Source organism: Rhinolophus ferrumequinum, chromosome 22 (genome assembly GCF_004115265.2).
Source record: "Rhinolophus ferrumequinum isolate MPI-CBG mRhiFer1 chromosome 22, mRhiFer1_v1.p, whole genome shotgun sequence".
Classification (NCBI taxonomy): domain Eukaryota; kingdom Metazoa; phylum Chordata; class Mammalia; order Chiroptera; family Rhinolophidae; genus Rhinolophus; species Rhinolophus ferrumequinum.
In genome coordinates, this window is record NC_046305.1 from 21,890,452 (window position 1) to 21,913,506 (window position 23,055).

Here is a 23,055-nt window from a genome sequence, read left to right on the forward strand (position 1 = left end):
CTGGGAAGGGCTGTTTCAGGGATCAAATATTTGAGTAGTTGAGTCGCTGGAAGTTTTAATAGTAATTTTTCTTTGGGGGTCTGAGGCAATTTTCCAGATAATTCAGTTAAAAAAGGCAACAATAACAACTTCTCTTTGCCTTCGCTGCTAGTGAATAGGATTGCTCTGTGCACTGGAAAGGTTACCTAAAGAGCTTATTTAACATTCTACATTTTTGTCTATACACAAGCAGTCAAGGTGACAAGGGGCCAAAGAGGGATTGTTCCTGGAGGCTTGTGTACCTTGCTTGTTATTCTTTTAAACTTGTCAAGCAGGAAAATTCTGTAACAAGGGACCAAGCTGAGATTAATATCACTCTTGACATTTTCTTTGAATCTTCCTTATAATTTTGGAGAAGTCTCTAATGATTGGCAGAAATGACCTATGAGCTTTTCCAAGACCTGTGAGTGTTGCAATATACGGCTTCTGGAAGAACATATGTGTACCTTAATATCAGGGCTTTTACCTGGTGAACACAAAATTCTGAAATTAATGTGTCAATAAGCATTTCCGGTGTTTCTTTAACAGACGAAAATCGCAAGTCTGTCAGGGTCAGCGGACTGTAATTTATCAGAGGTTCCCCTTTCTTGTGATTTGCTGTGGTAGAGCCTGTCATCACCTCACATGAGTTCCCCTCTCCTTCTTTGATAAACTGACTTCAGTGAACCCTCAGGCCCCGCCAGCTTGCTGGCCAGGGCTGGGCAGAGGGCTGCAAATGGCATGGCCTAGGGTCACCGATGGGGTTGATGTGCCTGGTTTAGGTAGTAGGTTGGGCTGAGTGGGAGGTGGAGGGAATAGAAGGAGGAGAAATCCAGAGTCACTTTGTTGGGAGACTAAGCATCTGCTTTAACTCATTGATGTCACTTTAGAGATGTAAAGCTTGTGTTGTGTCACACAGCTATATGGCTATAACCTATAGCCATAGGTTATAGCTATGAAGGTCAGACCTGCGGTAGGGGGACCAACTGTCCCATTTCACCCAGTGCTGAGGGGTTTCCCCAAGATGCAGGACTTGCAGTGTTGAAACTGGGACAGTTCCAGGCAGACTGGAACGGTTGGTTGGTGACCCTACCCTTGAGTCTACCCCAGTGTTTAATTCTTGCCATTTCTAGGAAGGCAAGGAAGGCCAGTTTAAAATTTGTTTATTTTGCTTTCCAAATCCCTTTGTTCCAAACATTAAAGCACCCAGAACTGTCTGCAGAGGAAATAATCACAAAGGGGTAACCTGTGCTCCAAGGGGATGGAGCTGTCTCAGCATCTGTGCCTTGAAGATTGAAGGAGTAGGCGACAGAGGTCTTTTGGGTGGTTGGTTGTGTGTGAACCTTAAGTTACTAGTTATTAGTATTACCATTTTGTTACCAGCTGCTTGCTGCCTATCGAATTCGCTACCTACCTTGGCATTCCGCAAGGCTGGACGGAGGGGTCATCATAGGAGATACGATAAATAAAACTAGTTCTGTCTCCCACATCTCATTTTTTTTTTTTTTTTTTTAGTCCTTGAGTTACTTTCATTTCATGTAAATAGTTTTGGAGAGAAGGTTTCTTATTGCTTAAATATCAATAGATGATTTTTAAATCTACACATCGAAACTTTATCTTCTTCTAGTCTTGTAGAGTAGAGTTCTAGAGTCTAGACATTTTTGTGTGGATATCCTGCCTTTACCACAACCTGACACACCTAAACGAGACTCCCCACATTCTCTGTCCTCTTACAAACTAAGTCAACTTCTCAATATCCTTATTTCTAGCAGTGGCATCCACATTTTACCTGTTCTCTGGGCCTAAAATATTGTGGTATTTTCTCACAGGGAAGGAGAGGCCTTCCCTGACCACTTCATTCCACCATTCTCTACCCAATGCCCTGCTTTATTTTTCTACATAGCACTCGGTACCTGATTATTGATACTATAATTATTTATTTGCTTGTTGTGTTGTCTTCCAGGTAGTTTGGAGGATGAGCCTCATGAGGGCCGGGACTTTGTTTTGTTTTTCCCTGTGTTCCCAGGGCCCAGTATAGTTCTTGGCACATAGTAGGTCCTTACTAGGTAACTGGCATTAATGAATGTCTTTCCCATTGGATTGCAAAGTCTGGTGGGGAGGAACTATGTTTGTTATGTTTGCCTGCAGTCAGACTTTTAGTGGACGCTCAAAGAGGCATTTAGGATTCTTTTTTTTTTTTTTTTTTTTTGCCTTATGTCCTTTCCTCTCTAATCCATCTCAAACACCACCACCAAATAAATCTTCCTACAATTACGTTTTTTTATTCTTAATTGCCTGTTTAAAGCCTGGGATGATGTCTCACCTGCATGATGAACTCCTGGATTCTGCATGTTAGATTTGCTGGACCAATATTTTTGGAATCCAGACCTCTATGAATGAATCTTCCTTACTCACCGAACTTTCTCTCTCATTCTTCTCCAACAGAAACCCTTTGCTCCACAGATGGGTTTCTTACAGCCCAAGAAATAACTCGTTTGCATTGTTGCTGCCTCACCTTCACTCATCCTCTTCTTCCTACCTGAAATGCTGTTTTCTTTCTATTCTGTCTTCCTTCCTTCAGTGTCTGTGCTCCAAGAAGCCACGCCCTCTTGTGCCAGCACACCCTGACCACTCCTTTCTGTGAATTTCAGCTGCCTTTCTGGCTTGTACTGTGCAGGTTGGCACTGCATTGTGTGCTGTTGGATACAGTTCTCCATTGTCTCCTGTGGGCTGGCCCTGTGTCTGTGGAAGACCAGATCCCTGTACCATTTATGAAGCTAACATACATTAGGGGCCCAATCAAGACTAGTTACATTGACCTAGAAGTCAGTACTGGGATAGACATTGCAACACCATCAGTTAAAACTCTCTTGGGAGGTTATTTTAGGCACAGTGGTTTGTCCTTGGGGTTGAAATTGCCCACGATCTGGCAGCTTGGCTGATTTCCCTGCACTCCGGTTTCCTCACCTTTCACTTGTACTGGCAACTTATTATCTAACATTGCAGCAGCTGCCTCGCTCTCGGGCACCCTTCCAACCTGCTCCTAGGATCCCAGGGCCTGGACAAATCCACTCTGAGGAACAGACCCTTCCTAGACATTTTGCTTTTGCCCCTCGTGGTTTCTGGCCAAGCAGAGCCACCGGCTTTTGGAGCATGCAGGATGTGCTGGGAGCCTTGGGTAGCCACGGGCACCCTGCTGCCCACACACCACTTCTGAATCTCAGTGCTGTGCATTATAAGTTGGAATCAGCCCCGAGAACTTTGCCCAAGTACAAATGCTAGCTGGGCTTGAGAGAGTTGGGCTCTGGAGTCGAACAGACTTGTGTTCATTTAAGCCGGGCTCCTGTTACCAGGGTCTGCCCTTATCAGTGGCGTAACTTCTCCAGCCTCCGTTGCCTCATCTGTAAAGTGAGGGTGATGACACTACCTATGAAACGGGGTGCGGTGACTGAATGAGCTGTAACACTGTGAAGGACTTAGTGGTTTGGCTCAAATGAAACGGTCAATAAATGTTATTGATTCAGTTCTTATTCTGTTACATTTCGGTTGTCTGCCTCTTGCTCCACGTTAGCAGTTCCTATGGTCCTGTATCCCAACGCAGGACACTTACATTCCCTAGGTGACATATAGGAAGCAATAAAGTCCAAATCTGTTGAAGCTAGCCATGTATCTGGTACTGTGTTAAGTATAGTTGTAGAAAGCTGAATACAAAATCATCCTTGCCCTCAAGAAGCTCATTGTCAAGTATAGGACACAGACATTAAATAAATTATTACAATATGCTAGGATAAGCACAACAATGGAAGTATATGTCAGGTGAACAAATAGAATAGGGGAAATATATTGATTCAATTTGGGGAGGAGATGGTCAAGGAAGGCCTAAGAGTAGATGATAACTGAGCAGTTTAAGATATTAAAGGATGGCTAGTGTTCACCAGGTAACTCTGGGAGGGAGTCGCGTTCAGGGCTGAGGGAGGCGTGGAATGAGAAAGGACTGCGTGTGAAAAGGGAGGACGCCTGAGAAAGCATTGCATGGTCCAGGAGAAGTTAGGCAAGATTGGTGTTAGAATATAAAGGACGGGTTTTGGGAAATGGCAGGAAATGAGGAGGCTGCAGTGGGCAGGAGCCGGATGATAACCAATTATGTAAATTATCGACAGCATGTGCCGTACTTAGGAACTGCTGACTCCTCTCTTCTAGAAACACATTCTCCTTGGCTTCCATAACACAGCCTCCTGGTTTTCGTCCTGCCCTATTCTGGACACTTCTTAGTTCTTTTCCTCACTTTTGCTTTTTGTCCAACCTCTAAATGTCAGCCTTTCTCAGGACTCAGTCCTGGGGCCTCTTTTCTTATTCCACATGCTCTCTTTAGGTGAGTTAGTTTATTCCCAAAGCTTCCATTACCGCCTCTGTGCAAATAACGTACAAATCTGAGCTCTAGACCCATGTCTCCCCTGCCTATGTTACATCTACACTTGGATATCGTGCACGCACCAAACTTACCATGTCTAAAACCAAATTCAATATTTCTACTCCATAAACTCTCACCCCCGTCTTTCATAGTCTAGGCTTCACCCCTACCTCACAGCTCAGGTCCTAAGCCTGGGAGCCATCCTTTACTCCTCTCTCTGTCACCTCTCTTTTATAAACAATCACCAACACTTGTCATTCTATCTCTTAACTATCTCTTGATTTTCTTTGCTTTCTACAACAATAAGGAACTGAATTATCCTGCGACTACATCAGATCGAAAGAAGACCCCGAGATCCAGATGAGGACACAGCTCACCAGACAACTTGCTATTAGCCTTTTGAGAAGCTGAGTGGCTGTGCCCAAAACCCCGGACTACAGAAGTGTGAGTTAAGAAATGGATTTTATTTTAAACTATTAAGCTTGTGTTAATTTGCTATGCAGCAATTAAAAACTAAGACAAGCAGCATTGCTAGGATCTCCTGTTGGAATGACAGGAGGAAACCTGTGAAAAACGTGACGAGGACGAAGAAGACTAACCAGGAGGGGGAGACTCTGGCTTCCATTCTATGGTCCTTCGTCATAAGCTCTTCCTTGCAGACAACTTGCCCTTCTCTGTGTCTCTCATATTTACCCAGAGACACTTAACCAGGGTTGGAATCAGCTTTCCACTTTGTATCAGTCTATCCCCAAGCAGTTTATCACTTGCAGAAAAAAATTGCCCAACCAGGCTGACTGTTTATTTTCTGTAAATTTAAGACCACAAATCTCAAATGGGCAGTCAGCTATAATTTACTATGTTTTCCAAGTTAATTATATTTATTACTCTCTAAAAAGATTTTTCCACACGTGTTCCCCACTTCCCAAATAGGCTATAGCCTCTACTTTTCTGACACCTTATGCCCTGGTGAAATAGAAAGAATCAAGACAGGAGCTACTTCATTTTCCAACTACCCAATCGATCTGCTTCGGTATCCTGTATCCGATCTGCTTCAGTATCCTTCATATGCTGTACCTTCTATCACATTACCAGGGAGGTACCTAATAGGTACCTTCTATTAGGTTCATTACCAGGGAGAAGCATCTCCGATTCTTTGTGTATAGAGCTGTCCCTCCATCTCATCCTGACTCATCTACTGAAGGTCTTGGGAGTCCATGAATGGCTCAGGTTGCGGTAGCCTACAAGTAAGGAAATATGATTCAAAATGGTTTAACAGTAAGAAAAAAATATATGATTTCTCAGGACAGTGATTTCAGGACTGACTCACTCAGTAGTGTAACACTGTCAAGAACCCGGGTTCTTTCTATCTTTCTTCTCTTATTTCTTCAGCATGGAGACTTGTTACAGTCTAGCTCACATTACGGTTCCAAGATCGTTGCCACAGTTCCAGGCATTGCTTTCAATATGACAACATCCAGCGAAGGAAGAGAGGCTGTTCTTTCTCTTTTATTGCCAAAGAAACCTTGCCTAGGATCCCCTCAGAGACTTTCTCTCATTGGCCCGAGCTGGGGTGAGTGCCCATCCCTAGAACTACTTATGAAGGGATTGCCATCAGGAGCTAAGACCAGTGGATCTCAAGGGTTGTCCCTGGGAACAGCCGCAGCAACGTCACCTGAGAACTTGTGAGAAATGCAGATTCTTGAGCCCCATCCCAAATGTATTGAATCAAAAATTCTGTATGCAGGACTAGCCCTCTGCGTTATAAAAAGTCCTCCAGGTAATTCTGGTGCTAAAGTTTGAGAACCACTGGTTTAGGCTAATCTCTGAGCTGGGGAAAGGACAGCTGCCCTGAGGTCTTGAATAACACTGAGGATCTTTAGCAAGGAGGAAGGAGGGTATGGGTTTCGGATAGGGGGTGAACTTCCTGCCAGGTCCCCCTTCTTCCTGAATGATCAGTTTCTTCTTCTTTATTATAGTATTCTATCAGCATGCAAACATACTCTGATATCGCTATCTTAAAAAAATTAGTCCATGACCCAAATCACCGTCCAGCTGCTGTGTGAGTGCTTTGCTTCACTTCGTAACGAAACCTATTCATTATCAGTATTTCAGTCCCAAATAGCAAAAGTACTGCCAGTTTCACTTCTGGCCTTTCTGTTCCCAAGTACCAGCTGTGGCGGCTAGAATAGGAAGTATGGCCTTGGAAGTCAGCTGATCAGTGGATTAGCTCATCAGGAATTTTCTCAGTTTCCAGTCTTAGGGGGGAAAATATTTCTTTTTCTGGATGATTTTCTCTCTATGTTACCTCGAGAGGGAATTATGGGGTAATATTAATGGCATCATAGTCTTCGAACACTTTTTTGTTAGGTATTTCCTTACCCCAAGGAACCATAGTAATAATTCAGTATCTGTTTATTGAGCACTTACTATGTGCAAACACTGGGTCATGCATTCCGTAAGGGGATGAAAAGAGTGGCCAAGAAGTGTTCCTGTCCTCAAGGAGTTTGCAATCCAGTTTTGGGGACAAATCACAAAATAAGTAAAAGTTGAATAACCATAAGTATGTCAACCTGAGATAGAAAGGTTTTATCGAACAGAACAGAACTGAATTCTATCAGTAAGGTCTGCAGATTCTTGAGCCCCATCCCAAATGTATTGAATCAAAAATTCTGTATGCAGGACTAGCCCTCTGCGTTATAAAAAGTCCTCCAGGTAATTCTGGTGCTAAAGTTTGAGTTTTGGGGAAGTTCAGGAAGAATTTACAGAGAATAGCAGAGAAGTCATCGCTGATCCATGAATCTGAAATGAGTCTTGGATTTAGGATTTGTCAAGGATACAAGAGGTGGAGAGGGCAACGTAGACAGTCAGAGCCAGATGATGACTCAAGCCCAAGTGTGGCCAAGGGAACGGCAGAGCTGGATCAGAAAGTACTTGAGTGAAGGAGGCTGTGTGAGTTAGGGCCAAAAATGCAGCTTTTTTCAGCAGGACCCTAAATGCCTGGCTGTGGACACTGGACTTTAGCCTGGAGATGACGGAGAGTGTACATGTCAAAGTGCATACATAATCCAATTTAGCAAATGGGGCATTAGGCCAAAGCTGAGACAAAATGTAATAGGTAAAAGTGCAAAGGCACGTATGCGTGTGTGCGTGTGTGTGCACATACTTGCCTGCGTTAAGAATGGCACACATTCAAGATTGAGGGTAACCTGTTTTAACAGTATTTGACTTGCAAAAGACAGAGGCATTAATGTATCTATAAGCTCAGTACGGGTCCATGGTGTGATTTGGCTGGAGGCAGCGGCAGGAGTAGAGTCTTCAGAACAGAAGTCATTTTCTCGTACTTTTTCTTCCCCCAAGTCTACAAAGAGGACTGCTTAAAGATCTGCTTGAGATAGACTTTGGAAGCTTAAAGATCTGCTGTTGGATTCTGGTTTCACCATATACTCATTGTGGTAGACAATGCTGTGTGTTCACTACGTTGTGCTTCATTTTCCTCTTCTGGGAGCATGGGAAGATCACTTAGGAGTCGTGTGAGTAGTTCTGGCCAATAGATTGTAAGCAGAGTGACTGCGCCACTTCAGAACTGAAGCATGGAGTAACAGGGAAGAGTTCCTTCGTGCTCCTCTAACCTGGCTGCTACAATCATGAAGGCCAGGTGTCCTGGTTGGCGCAGCTACAAGATGGTGGAGGTCCCTGAGTGACTCACCGTTGTCTTGCATTTCAGTTTATGCAAACAACACATAAACATTTGTTTTGTTAAGTAGCTGAGATGTGGGGGTTCCTGTATTACTGTAGCAGAGGCTAGCCTAATTTGACTAAAACACTAGTTCTGTGTCTGTATCACGTCAGGCTGCAGAACAATGCCACAGACTGGGCGGCTTAAGCAACAGACTTTATTTCTCATAGTTCTGGAGGCTAGAAATCTAGAATCAAGATGCCAGTAGACTGGGTTCCTGGTGAGAGCCTACTTCCTGGCCTTCAGACAGTTTTCCTCTTGCTGTGTCCTCTGGTGTCTGTTCCTTTTTTCAGATGGGCACTAATCCCTTTATGGGGACTCCACCCACGTGACCTCATCTAAACCTAATCATTGTATAAGGCCCCCACCTCCTAATACCGTCACATTGGGGTTAGGGCTAGAACAAATGAATCAGCAGGGGGTGGGGGCATCTGCATAACACTGTAACCTTGTACCGGCTACTTAATAAAGCTGAGAGTGTAAAAAAGGGGAATAATATCTCCCTCAAAGAGGCATCTTAAAGGGCTGCTGTGATGCTTCAGTGAGATAGAATGGTGCCTCATACCATGTTTCCCTAGCCAGAAAATAAGACCTAGCCGGACCACCAGCTCTAATGCGTCTTTTGGAGCCAAAATTAATATAAGACCCGGTCTTATTTTATGTTATAAGTAAAATATCTTATATCTTATAGTAAAATAAAACCGGGTCTTACATTAATTTTTGTTCCAAAAGATATGTTAGAGCTAATGGCCCGGCTAGGTCTTATTTCGGGGAAACACAGTAGATAGGAAGAATGAAAAATATTTCATTCCCTTCAGTTCTTTCAGGGTAATATATAACTATTTCTTTCTGGAGTTGTATTTAAACAAAGGAGTAAATACAGCCCATAAGGCCCAGGGGAACACACACGTACTCTCAAGATGAGGCAGGGATTATGTCTAGCCCTACACTGTTAGTTCAGTTCTCAATACTTCACCTTGAGTGGTCTTTGCTAAAGGGACCCATGCCCAGATGTCAGGCATCTGGACACCAGGACACCTGTGTTCACTTCTAAGCATCATATTTTAGGAAGATTATTGACAGATGGGGCAATTTCTAGAGGAAGATGATTAGGTTAGGAAAAGTCTGGAAGTCATGGGAATAGCTGAACAACACACAGGTAAGGTTGGGGGATTTAGCAAATAAATATATTATACAAGGAGCCCAGTAAAATTAGAATATCAGATAAATAATGACTATCTTACTATAAATACGTCCCATGCAATATTTGGGGTCTGCTTAGACTAACCAGCTATTCCTTGTTTATCTGAGTTTCAGTTTAACTGGGATCCCTGTCTTTTATCTGGCAGTCCTTGCTATAAGGAGCTGTGGCCTCTTGTTGGAGGCAGTGTACACACGAGATAGAGATATAATCTCACAGTTATGACCACAGATGCTTATTTGTACTTGAACACTAGGAGTTGCTGGGTATACAGATTTCTGAAAACGCCATGGGAAAGTTCAGAAGTAGGTGTCATTATCCTGTGACAGTTGCATGGCAGTGACAAATTTGGGCGAGGATAAAAAGGTTAGTTGTCCTCACTTCCTCTTTCCCCTCAAAATATAGGTAAATGAGAACTGACTCTCTTTCTTTTTGGTTTGCACACGCAGGAAGATAAGGTTCTGGTAGTTCCTTATATGACGTGTTCTGCCCTCCCTCCCTCCTGGTCTTTCCTTCCTTCCGCACACATTTAGTACGTAGGTTTATTGAGAAACTGTGCTAATTGCTTTCTTGACAAAAGAAATATAACAACCCCCAAAGAAGCAATACTGTACTTCTTAAGAAGGGGAAACCGTATCTTACAAAATCTACAATGATTTAGAAATCTGTAGCAAATTCTTGGGTAGTCTGTGGGTATAGTGGAAGGGGTTCAGGGCAAAGAGAGGAAGGAGTCGGTGGACAAAAATCACTCTCCTCCCCTGAAACTTTTTACTTGTACTGATCATTCTAGTAAAATATGCTCATTGTGGAAGATGGGAACATACAGAGAAATATAAACAGATGGGAAATATTAGCACTTTGGATATTCTCTCCCTGTCTTCTTTTTGAGTATTTTTTTCTTTGAAGTAGATTTCATGCACATTTGTTTTCTTACTTTTCCCCCAGTTAACCATATCTCCTAAACATTTCCCCAGGTTATTAAAACCTCTTTATCGGTATTTTGGATCAGAAGATAGTCAGTTGTGAATGATGTTTTAAGGAGAAGGAATTAGATTAGATAAGGACTCAACACCCTTGTCTGATGAGATATTGACCAGACTTTGATCTGTGTAAGCAGAGGCCCTAGGAAAAGAAAGTGTGTCTTCTCTGTGGCCCTCAGACTTTCTGGGCAACTGCCCTGAGCTAAGTAATAAACTTGCTGTCCAGACAAGCTTTGACTCCTATCTTTATCAGGTGTTGGACTCTGGTTTTACTAATGCTTGAAGGCTGTAAAACAATGTCATGCTTACGCTTACTCCTCCACCCTGTGTCCTCTGTAAACACTTCTCCCACCCCACCCTCTGACCTTCCCTGTTCAGAAAGGCCAGAAGCATCACCCTACTAGGGGAGCTCGATTTGCCCCCTGAGTGCCCCCTCTGGTCCAGATCATGGCTCCTGGGGAGTTTGCAGCCCCTACAGAACAGAGTGAAATGCACAAAGCACAGATTCTCGGGTTGGGACCTGGGGCCCCCCTGGGAGGAGGAGGGGAGCAGCCCAGCCACTGACTGCCCGGTAGGTGAGCTATGAAACATCTGCCTGGGAGTGATAGGTGCTTTTTGTTAAACACAACTACAAAGACTGCCGACCATAGCCCCAAACACCTGTGTATGGCGCACACATTGGGACAAACACCCTTTACAGAGCACGCACCTCACCTCACCTCACCTGGCCGTTTGCTGAGGTGCATTGTTTCCTTTGATCTTTACAAGGATCCATAATGTACATTGTTACTTTTCCCTTACACTGTTACTATTCCCTTCTGAGGCAACTTGCTCTGGTTGCCCAAAGTCACAGCTGGGCAGTGCAGAGCCAGACTTGTCCCTTCACCTCTCTCTCCCTAAGTCTAGGCTTTTAACTGCTGTTCTAAACCACCAGCCCCGGAGAGCAGAGCACCCTAGCACTCGCTGGACGGCGCTTCAGGGGAGCTTGAAAAACACATTGAATGTCCCTGCCCCTCTGAAAGCCAGTTAAATCCCTGAGTGGGGCTGGCATAAGGACATGATTTTATAAGTTCTGTAAGTAATTCTGAGGGGCTGCCTGGGTTGACAACTAGTAAAATCCAGCAGCTTTACTTACGAATGATGAGACTGAGACCCAGAGAGGCGTTTGCCCAACTTTATGCTTCTGTTGAGTAGAAGAGCCGGAGCTCGGTCCGGGGTTCAGGACACGTTGAAATCCACATATAAACCCCATGGGGCCCCCGGCGTGGGAGGGGGGCCTGATTGAAATCCTTTAGGAGGCATTGATTCCAGACATGAAACCGGACCGACCCACATTCCCTCCTCCTCAAACCACAGATGCTCATGCCTCCACATTCAGCCCGCAACCACCGTTTTGAACATTAGGACATAGCGTTTGTCCCTCTAATGGCCCTTTCTGGGATCATAGAATGTTAAAGTCCTGTGGGGCAGTCCTCTGCTAGCCTGGGAAGCAGGTCTCATGATGCAAAATCCCCGTGACGCTCTCAGCCAGCCGTTCCTTCCCCAGGTGCTCCTGACGGGCCACGTGGCTGCATGTTGCCCCTTGAGGTATAAGTCTGCTCCTCTCATGTGAGGCTTGGCCATGGCCACATGGCCAGTTCCACATGGCAAACCGGTGGCCAAAGTTCACAGCAGGAAGGTCACAGACGTTGGACTTAGGTCCCGAGAACCTAATTCCCAGAAGGCACTGGCTGGACAGTAGAGCTAGAGGTGGCTGGGGGTGTAGGAGAGGGCGGGGTCATGAGCTGTCTTGTCTGCCAGACGGATGCAGGGAATTTGGGAGGCAGTGACCGTGGCATCAACGCCAAGATTTTTCTCGCTTTTCTCTGGGAGCCCATCAGCCATGGGCCAGCCATGGGCCAGCATTCGACTGAAGGCTGAAGCTGAAGGCTGCCCTGGGCTGTACCCCTCGGGAGGGTGGGGGGCACCCTTAGGGGTGTGTCCTGGGAGATAGAACAGAAGCTGCTGAGGCCCCTGAGGTGACCCAGGAGCCTGACCTCAGTAGAAGGGATTCCCCCTTCCTTTGGTGAGGGGAAGTTGTGTCATCCTGTCATCATGCCCTTTATGTGATCTCACCGTGCCACTGTGATGTTTGTGTGGTCATCTTCCCTGTGTTTCCACTCAGAATGCTCACGTCCTCACTCAGAGCAGCTTCCTGTTGGTGTGAGGGCAAACCCTGCAAGTCCGTGCCGGAGCCTCTGCAAGGGGGAGCTGGAGGCCAGCACCTTCTCTGTCTGTGCCCACACAGACGAGGCCGTCACTATGGAAAACAAGCAAAAAATCACCTCATGGCATCTGTTCTGGATGTTTCCACAGCATCTGTTTCCCCAGGAGCCCCCAGTCAACATCAGTGCTCTCAGAGTTGGAACAAAGGTTCAAAGAGGCATTTTTTTCAGATATTGGGTCTTGATTCGGTTTGGGAAACGTGGTGGACTCTGGTCAAGGATTACAAGGGTGGAGACAGGGGGTGTAGGAGATCTTAGGCTTGAAGTAACAGTTAAGAGTATGAGTGCTGTAGCAAACTGGTCTGGGTTCAAATGACCACTCACTAGCTGGGCCCACGTTATTGAAAATGTGCCTCCTTCATCTGCAAAGGAAGGATAATTAAGGGTCTACCCCCTTCAGCCCCACAGAGATATGGTGGGTGTTAAATGAGTTAGTACCTGTAAAGGGCTTAGCACAGTGCCTGGCATCCTGCGAGCACTTGGTGAAACGTTAGCTGCAGTTGATTTAGGCTGACTTAGGCTGACTGCCTGATTTCTCCCAGACCTCATGCCAGGCCCGTGAGCACGGTTGTCCGTTGGGCAGACATGGAGGTTGGGAAGCTGCGAATGGGGGTCGAGAAAAGGGGTATGGAATAGAGTCATCCTACGACAGGCAGCCCAGTTTCCTGCTTACTGCTGGCCTCTGCCTGGGGCTGGGTTCCTGTCTGCTCTGTGACATAGCAGGCCCGCTTTCTCTCTTTGGGTTTTGGGGAGGCACACAAAAGAGTGACTGATTGTCTGGTCAGCTGAGCAGTTGTGCTGGAGTGGCGGGCCACGCCAGCTTGAGTCACATGGCAAATTCCAAGGCCACTCCTGGAGCCCACCCTGCCCCATAGACAGGCACTCAGCCATGAGTCACTGTGTCCAGGTGATGTCTGAGCCTGAGTCACCTTCCTCCAACACCTCAGTATCAGCATTCACAGCCTGGACCAGGCTCGCTTATCCTTAACCTCTAGGTTCTCCTTTGCGTCCTTTCCCCTCCTTTCCTTGCTCCCTACCCTTTGATCTCTCATTGATTAAATCTTGGTTGACCTCCCTGGGAATTTGGATGGTTTAAGCCTGACACATGGATACTGGAGACAGTAGCTTCCAATGCTGCCCCCATAGCCTCTCAGAGACACTGCCGGGAATGATGGAGAAGCAAGCAGAGAAGAAGCCTGCCTACATCAACACGATGACATCTTTGTAATCTGAGGGTAGGTGCCTCAAAATAGACCCCCGCCCTTACAGCTGACTGATGAATGAATTACTACTATAAGCCATCCATTCTAGTGGCCAAAAGCCCAGACTGTACCTTCTGAGCGTGGAACTACACCTATAAAAGCATGGAGACTCATTAAATGATATAGGTTATTTATACTTCAGTGTGAATCCATTCATTCTACAAACGTTGAGCACCTGCTATGTGCCAGGCACTATTTCTAGGCACTTGGAAAACAGTAGTTAACAAACTGGACACAAATCTTTGCCTTTTGGGGCAGTACATTCTGGTGGGGAGAGACAGAAAATAAATAGGATGAATAGGTAAGTTATATAGTTAGTTAGAAGGAGGGAAGTGTTGCAAAAAAAAAAACAAAAACAAAAAAAAACAAAAACAAAAATACCTAAAGCAGAACCAACCAATAATGTAAGTTAGTGGGACTGGGAGTGCTGGGGTGGGGACAGGGATGGGACAGGGATGGCGCCTTTTGAAGAACATGGTCAGAGTAGGCCTCATTGAAAAGGTAGCATTTGAACCAAGACTTAAAAGAGGTAAGAGGGGTTAGCCTTGCAGACATCAGTGGAGAGAGCAGCTGGGGCAATGCCCTCAGATAGAAGCAGCCTGGTAATTCAGAGGCACAGCAAGAAGGCCATGAGGCTGGAGCAGAAAGTGAGGGTGATGCGATGTCTTGGTCTTGTAGAGAAGTAATGGGGGGGGGGGGTGTCATATCACTTGGGGCCTCTTTAAGGGCTTTGGCTTTGCCGTTTACTGCAGAGGGGAGCTGGTGCAGGGTTCTGAGCAGGGGAGTCTGTGACCTGTTGTGTTGGGACTAGACTGCAGACCAGTTGGGAGGCTGTCGCAGAAGTCTGGGGAAGAGAGGCCCAAGCTAGACGGGTAGAAATAGCCCTGGCTGCTCTTGGAAGGAGAGGTAACAGAATTGCCTGATAAGTTGATGTGGGTGCCAGAGAAACAGGAGTCAGTCAAGGTTGATTTCACAGCCACTTTCCTGAGGATAAGTTCAAATGAGTAGGGGGGCCACGGAGGGCTGAGGGCTCCAGAGCAGGGTGGTGGGAGGCAGAGAGAGTGAAGGGTACACAGACGGGGGGCTTCAGTGTTGGAGTGGTGCCCCAGTCTCGCCTTTAGCTCTGGCTGGGTCCTAACCCAGCCTCTGGCTCTATTTTAGGCTTCTTGTGTCTGAATAGATTGGGTTCTGAATTTCAAAGCCTGTGCCTGGGCCCTGTAGCCCCGGGGAGCAGGGGGCTAGACCTGCACGGGGGTGTGATCAGTGTCCCCAAGGAGTGAGGCTGACTGGGCTATTCTTGGGTTCTGCAGAAACAACATCTGGACTTGGCCAGGAGTACATGGGGGGCCCAAACAGAGCAATTGTCATTTCCCTCTGGAGAGGCTAAACCACTCCCTGGACCTGCCCCAGCCTGTGATGTCTGAAACACCAAAGGCTTATTTACCTGGGCTTCTGCCTCCTAAGAGGGGAATAGGAGAGGGGTTTAAACGTGAGGCCCACCACATGCCGGCCCCACCTCGGCTGAAGATCTGGGATTGCAACACCTGCTGTTCTGCTGAGTTAACTATTAATGAGTTCTTTGTCACATCCTCTTTCCGGGTGGGGTGGGCAGAGGTGGGCAGATCCAGGACGCTGAAAGCACCCTTGGAAGCCTTGGGTTTAGGGAGTTGGAGCAGTGGAGAGACTGAGACCAGGCGGGCGGCCTCAGAACCCAAGGGTGTCAGCGGTGACCTTTCTCTGGGGGACTGGATGGGTATCTCTCTGTGTCCTTGTTGCAGAGGCAGGGCCCATGAAGAGAAGCTGCGTGTACTGGCTCGGCTTGTTGAGTTCAGCCAGATTTCACTGGAATGCTTACAGGGGCCATGACACTAAGAGTTACTGGAGTTTCCATTATGCATCTAAACAACTGGTTGCCCATTCGCTAATGACAGTGTTTCTCCTGCCCATCTCAATGTCTCAGCTAAACTAGAAACAGCGTTCGAAATGCCCAGCTTAATCTGCAAAAAATTCTACATCTTCCCCTTAAGGGTGGTCAAATCGATTTCTTGGACTTAACCCTTCTATTGCAGAGACCATCCAGCGTAGGAGAGACTGACAGGCAGGAATGGCTAGTTAAGAGTCTCCTTTAAATAGAAACTTTGAGGCAATACTGTTCCCAAACAGTGCCAGTGCAGGCTGTCCAGGGCCGAGGTATGAACTGGGTGGCCTTCCAGAACGCTTTAAAGCCCTCTGGCCCTAACCTGGGAGAAAAGTGTCCTCTGAGGCCAGCCTTTCTATCTGGCCTGTTACTGCCATTTACAGTGGCTCTCAGCCCCGTAGGCTTGAGCTAGGAGCTTGCTCAGGGTCCCACAAAGGAAGCTGTGTTCCCAGGCCTGGTGGGGGGTCAGGGCAGGTCTGTCCAGTTAGGCCTCAGCCTTGCCTTGTACCACTTGTGGTCAGGTCTGTTTTCTGGCCCTGCAGGCGGGCATTCCTGCCCCGGGAGGGAGAGGCTAGCACACCAGCCCTCCTGAGCTGGGGGCAATGACTCACAGGTAGTTACCTGTCCTGGGGCTCCCTGCCAACCCAGGGAGGGAGCCGGAGGCGACGCATTTAGAGTTGATTCCTGCTTATTCCTGTTAAGCTTTCCCGGGGTGAATTGGGCTCTGATCCCTTCCTGATGAACTGTAGCCTTTTAAAGCTGCTCCAAATTCCCTGAGAAGCAGGGATTTTCCACTGTTCTTGTTTTCCCTGGTGGAGGGGAGGGTCTATTGCCTTCCAGTCTCCTGGATGTTTGGGTGACAGATCTGGGGCTGTAACACCCTATATACAAGCCCTGCTTTTTGTGTCCTCTGCTTGGTCTTCTGTCCAGGGTGGTCCAGGACACAAGAGGAAGCTGACCCCTACGGGCTTCGGGGAAAACGCCAAGTACAGTGCCTGTCACAAATGCCAGTACCCTTCCCACCCTCTGGATCCTGGTGTGGAAGGATCACAAACATTTGCCTGGTGCTTTGCAGTGCCCCCCTTCACCTCTCATCGCACCCACAGGCAGGTCGGCACAGCCGGGCTCGCTGTGAGGCCTTTGGGACCGACCCACTTGCCCAGTCCTGTCCTGGGGGTGGGGTGGGGTGGGGGTGCAGTGACGGCAGATGGGCGTGCCAGCCGCCAGATTCCTGAGACCCGCCCTGCAGTGGGAGTCTCCAGAGGTAAAGCCGTTGTTTAAAACCTGGGAGCCAGGAGAGCGGACCCCCCACATTCAAGGGGTGCTCTCAGAGAGGCCATCTGGAGAAAGAACAGCAACAGCACGGAGCCAGGTATGTTACCTGCCTGCCCCTGCCTGGTGGGGGCTGGGCAGGGAGAAGGGCTGTACTCTGGGTGTCTGGGGCCTGGTAGCAGGCCCAGTTCTTCCTCTTCCTGTGAGCTCACCTGAGCGAGTCAGCTGCAAAGGCTAGGTTAAATGTGTGCCCAGGTTTGGATTGCTTTTTCACATCTGATAAGCATCTCAGTGACTTGGAAGAAAGCAGGTTCAGATCAGGGCTGAGCACAAAGAGAAGTGGAAAGGGTGGGCTGGCCCCGCCAGAGCTCTTCTAAGGCTTCTCAGAATGCCTAGTTCCGGGGTAGGAGGGCAGAGACAGCACTGAAGGAGAGCCAGGAGATGGGTTTCCCTCTTAGGCCATGATTAGCTGTATGAACTCAGGCTACCTGTCTTCTCCGGGCCCCTGACTCTTCTGGGAGCTGACTGGAAGGAATGATTTCAAAGTGTAAGGATATATAATATAAAGATGCCAGGAGAGCCCCAGTTCCCTCTCTGCCCCTGCATTGCCAATCCCATGTCCCCCCAGCCCAGCCAAAGGACTTTGTGGCTGTCACTGGAGCAGAGCGAGCCTCCAGTTCAAGACAGAGGTGGTCGCTGCACAAGCAGGGCAGGCCTGCCTGCCTCTTTTGGACCCTTCGAGTATCCATCCCCAGCCTCCTTCGGAATCTGTGGCCTCCTAGCCCCATCCATCCTGCACAGCCTCAGCCCATAACTAGAGGCATTTGGGCTGCTTCCAGTTCAGTAAAATCCTCAGTCACCTTTCAAAGACTGCCAGGCCTGCCTCTCTCCCCATCACATTCCGGCTGGCCACTTCGCCCAGAGTGGTGGCCACCACAGCCTTACCCTTGGGGTGGCCCTTGGTGGGATTGGAGACCATGCCAATGGCAGGAGAGGGCTCACCTCCAGACCCTCAGCCACTTTGACCTGCTCACCTTTGGGCCTGTAGGCTGGGCCAGGCCCTGAGAAAGGCCAGACCTCTTTCTCAGGCAGCAACAAGGCCTCAGACCTCTCCAGCTCCTCTCCTGCAAAGGGCCAGTAGTTTCCTGCTCCCCACCTTGTCCTTATGACTCTGCGGGCAGGACCTGGCGAGCCTCCTCCCTTCCATTTCAGATGAGGAAGCTGAAGTATGGGAGGGGCTGGCATTTTTCCAGGGCACCTATGAGTCCCATGCTTATTGGGTCAGGGGTCCAGGGCTCTGGCATTTTCCAAGGTTTTGGCTACAAATGTACCTGCTGGTCAGAGATGTCCTAGGTAAAGTCTTCTGAAAAAACATGAGTCCAGGAATAGACAGGGGGCTAGTGTGCCTTAGAGGTTTGCACTGTTTTACACGGGCTGCTTTGATCTGTCCCAGGTGAGGTCCTCTCCAGGGATCACCCCACTGGCTGAAGATGAGGCTCTTTCTTCTCCTGTGTTTTGGTAGGTATCCCCTCCGATCCTTCCAAGCCTCGTCATATAGCAGGAAGCTGACAGTGCATGGGGAGGAGGACAATTAGCCAAAGTGTGAGCATTACCTTGTCACCCTGTAATCCTGGGGTTTGGAACACTTCTTTAGCGGGGACACCCCTGAGGTTTCTCTACTCCCTTAGGCCTTTGGGGAAGATACTTTTCCGTCTCTCTTGCGAGGCGCCCAGGTATCTTCTTACTCCTGCCTAAGAGCGGTTGGTGGTTCCCCAGGTGCCCTGCACAGTTTATTTCCCATCCTGTCTCACACGAGCTGGCTCCAGGGCCATCGTGGCTTGAACTCTCGAACAATTCTCTGCCCTGAATTGCAGCAGGGCACTCACATGGTGTGGTTGGGTCAACTTTGCAGACAAAGGAGCAGAAAGAATGCAGGTCTCTCCCAATGTTCACAGATGGCAGCAGCCAGCCCTCCTCTGAGCTGTAGGTGGAGGCCACGCTGTCACTGAGGACAGTTGTGGACCACGTGCTGGTGGCCAAGCATGAGCCGGGAGCTTGGTTCTCAAAGCCACACAGGGACGCCACGTTTCAGGAGCATCCATGCGTTTTGGTTTCCAGTGTGTCGCCTTCTTTTTTCAGTTGGGAGTTGCAGAATATGAAGTCAGCTTTTTTACCTAACAGCCCAGGGATGCAGGCATTAGCACCACCAGCGAGTGGGAGCAGGACAGGGTCTCGTCTGGTCGATGTCTGCCTCCCTGGGGGACGCTGGGGAGGCTGGCTACACCCTCTTCTCTCCAGGCTGAACCCCAGAACCCCTGTGATTTCAGCCTTGCCCAGCCTCCTGTGTGCCCAGCAATCCTGCTCCCACGGGGCCTGCTATCCACCTGTTGGGGACCTGCTCATTGGGAGGACCCGGTTTCTCCGAGCTTCCTCCACCTGTGGACTGACCAGGCCTGAGACCTACTGCACCTACTATGGCGAGGTACGCGCCAGCTCACGGCCTCCAGGGCTGGAGGAAGATGAAGTAGGGGGCGTGGGGGAGGCTGCCATTGCTCACTGAACACTTAGGGTGTACTTGTATACGCCCAGCCCCGTGCACTGTGGGGGAGGGGGAGCAAGAAAAGCATAGGGCTGGGAAGAGAAAGTGTACTCAGTTAGCTGCATAGCTCTTTCCCCTCTTCTGCTCCATAAAGTGGGAGTGTTTTCTCAGCCCTTAGGCGTGGGCAGGACAGTTTTTCAAGTCTTGGAGATAGGCAACCAGGTAAGTGTTGATCCTTTATATGTAGAGTCTAACGTGCCACCTTTGGTGGATGAAGTCAAGGCTGGTGGAGCACAGGTGCTGGGATGTGTGTGCCGGGTTGTGTCTTGCCATGGGGTGAACTGAGTTGCGCCACGGTCACTCTGCTGCCACCATCTCTCTGGCCAGCACTGGGGTGTGGGTGTGGGCAGAGCCAGGAGGAGAATACGTGATCGTAAGCTGGGGTTTACCTTCGATGCTTTGCAGTTGTCGTGTATGAAAAACCAACTTGCCTCTCAGCCTCCTTGGTCCATGTCACCCCAGGCAAAGTGGGCAACAGTCAAACTGTTGTGAAAGCGCATAGATCAGTGAAATAAATGAGGGGGTGACTTGAGGTTAGCAAGAAGGCTGGGGACTCAGTCGATAATTAAGAAGACGAGCTGAGGGAATCCAGGAACTGGAACACTTTGAACTAGGTCCCTTAACATTGCCTATATAGGCAACTGATTTGTTCAGAGATGTTGCGATTTTTCTTCTACATTGCCTTTTTTGTAGGAACTTTGGTTTTCTTTTCCCTTCAACAAAGTTGGGGTCTTTGTTCCTCATGTTCACCAAGGTCGAAATCACTCAGTGTTTTCTTGTTTCCCAGCTCCCTATCTCATTGGACCGTTTTTCTACCCTCAGAATACAGGTTTGGACAAAGAAATGGGTGAGGGAGTGGTTTGCCCTGAGTCTCTGCAGCCTTTGAGGGGAAAAAAAGGGAGAGCGAGACAGAGACAGCAAGGGAGTGAGAGATTGATTGCCATGACGGAGACTTGGGTTGTCTGTGGTTTCCTCTTTCCAGACTGCCCTCAGGACGATGGTGATATATCTGATACTGTCACTGGGGCTCACTGTCCTTATAGTCCCCAGTGTTCTCTTGGCAACTTTTAATCACAGATAGTCCTCGTTCATGGCTTTGGAGGTGCTAGGCAGAGATGGCTGTGGCTTCTGCATCTCACCCACTTGGATATGGGAAAGAAAGCCCATTTGACAGTGTTGGGTAAGATGGCCGGCACCAGGCCAGTCCTCCCCGTGGGCCCAGATTACTCCACAGACATCAGGGGCCAGGCAGTATTGAGCTTTCTGGGCAATAGAATGATTTCTAGCTGCCCCCTTCCCATACGCTCTCAAAACCTTGTGGCACTGAGCCATGTCTAAAAATTTCAGGGAGACCTGAGATTCCCTTCCTCAGGCTGACCTGCCTTCTGGGAGGGAAAGCAAGGAGAGGTCAGAGGCCCCTGTGCTGGGCGCCCCTGGGTCCCAGCCCTGCCTTCACAGCCTCTCTCCTGCGAGGCGTGGGGCTTTGGGCTTCGTTCTGGCCTGCCCTCTGCCTCTCCCAGATGCCCCAGAGAGCCAACTGCCTCCCCTGCTTTTAAGCCTACCCCACCAGAGTAAAACACAGGGTGCTTGCAAAAGAGAAGTCTAGACTTTTGCAACCCTAGGGATGGATAAATTTCAGCTATTTTGCTGCAGTGAAAATTGGGAAGTATTGGCTCTCTCTTTTTTTTTTTTTCCCCTTTTTCTGTAAATCCATGGAACCTCTTGGAAAGAGTAAAGGATAGGGCATCTTGGGTGCAGGATGGCACCCCAGGTCTGCCACTCACTTGGGGTGAAATCTTGGGCCAGATAATACCCCTCTCTAAGTCTCGCTTTCCTACCCGTGAGTGAGTGTTAGATGAAATGAACTTTAGGGTCACTCCTTGCGTCAGCTTTCTTTGGGAATGAGCTGACTTCTGAGAAGGAGCTTCTTTTCCCCTACCTTCCACATCCCTGTCTTGTCTGATTTCGCTTTCCCTCTCCCTTATCCATGTAACCTAGAGGCTACTGGTTGCCAGCCAGGAACACACACTCGAAAGGCACAGATAGTCCCTCTGTACAGACGTACCCTGAATCCTGCCCAGGTGTGGTGGTGCATGGGTGACGGAAATTAGCAACCCAGATTTAATCTGCTGAGTTCCAATTTCAGTTTTTAAGTTTAATTTATTATTTTTATTTTATTATTAAATATTATAGCAACTGTAATTTATTGAGCACATATTATGTGTTCCAGGCATCATACTAAGAGTTTTATATAAATTACCTCATTTAATTTTCAGAATCCTCTATGAGGTGGCGCTTGTGATCCCCATGAGCTACTGGGAGGGTTTAAGTGTGTTCTGGGACCCCAGATTTCTAATGGAAACACACAGGCGTTGAGTTTTCTGGCGGCGGCCCCAGTGGGAAATGATGCAGAGCTGCCGTCCTCCTGACTCCGCACTGCCCCCTCCGCCCCCACCGCTCTCGACCACCCCCATCCCTATGTGCACACCTTCTTAAGTCCAAGCCTCTGGTTTAGTGCCTCTGCTCTATTTCCGTACACGGGTGACATTGTGAGCCCTGAGCTCAGTAGAAATCACTCAGCACCTGCTGCCTGCCTACTGATGTGGCACGAATGCAAGTGCAATGGGGACTTATGACCTTGGACATTTCTGCACTGCTCACTATCCCCACCCCACCCCCACCGCCCGCCACTTGCGGGGCCTCAGTGCCATGGGAATTGCAGGAGCAGTAGGGACTGCTTCCAGTTCCAAAATTGTCTCTCCCAGCTCCCGTTCTCCTTCTTTGTGGGCTAGTCTGCCTGTTGGCATGTTACCTCCTCTGTCTAATTTTGTCTCAGTGGCTAAACCCCATTGGCCTTGAGGGCATGCTTCTGTGGGTTTTGGGTCCCTTACGTGGACATCGGCCTTGGCCAGCTGTGCCTTATGTACCTTCCACATGCCCACCTTTGCCCTTCTGGCCTTGCCAGCCCTGACTCCACATTAATTGTCTGGGACTGAACCCAGGCAGTTCTTTACTTAAACGGCCTGAGGCTGCAGTCCCACTGTGTCCCCTTGCTCTCTTTCTTTCAGCTCCTAGATGACTTCTGGGTCAACTCACTGCACCGTTGGCCCCTAAAGCTCCAGCATGAATGACAATGTCTGTGACAGGTCCCTGCCTTTGTCCTCCTCTGTGTTTTCCCTGAGCCCCAGTTCCTCATTTGAAAACTGGGAGTAGTGGTAGCACCCATTTCAACGAGTCGATGTGAGGACTGTATACAGGAGCAAGCCATATGACGACTGGCATGGGTCTGGAAGATGCCAATGTTTCGCCCCCCTCCCACACCTACCTCCAGGGACCTGTGTCTGCATGCAGAGGCCATCTGTGAATGACACATCTGTGAATGACACTTCTGAGA

General features: G+C 48.5%; 1 protein-coding gene across 3 annotated transcripts in view; it reads left to right on the forward strand.

Moving 5' to 3' along the window:
• Positions 1-23,055, forward strand: part of LAMB3 (laminin subunit beta 3) — a 53,629-nt gene that overhangs the window by 1,420 nt on the left and 29,154 nt on the right. Inside the window, exons 2-4 of one of the 3 annotated variants that reach the window (XM_033092681.1) lie at positions 4,737-4,873; positions 18,516-18,580; positions 19,390-19,544. In XM_033092681.1, coding sequence (XP_032948572.1) covers positions 18,553-18,580; positions 19,390-19,544 — 183 coding nt within the window. In that variant the 5' untranslated portion in view covers positions 4,737-4,873; positions 18,516-18,552. Of the gene's footprint in view, positions 1-4,736; positions 4,874-16,892; positions 17,163-18,515; positions 18,581-19,389; positions 19,545-23,055 lie in introns of those variants that run through there. The other 2 variants (XM_033092680.1, XM_033092682.1) reach the window with 2 other exon arrangements.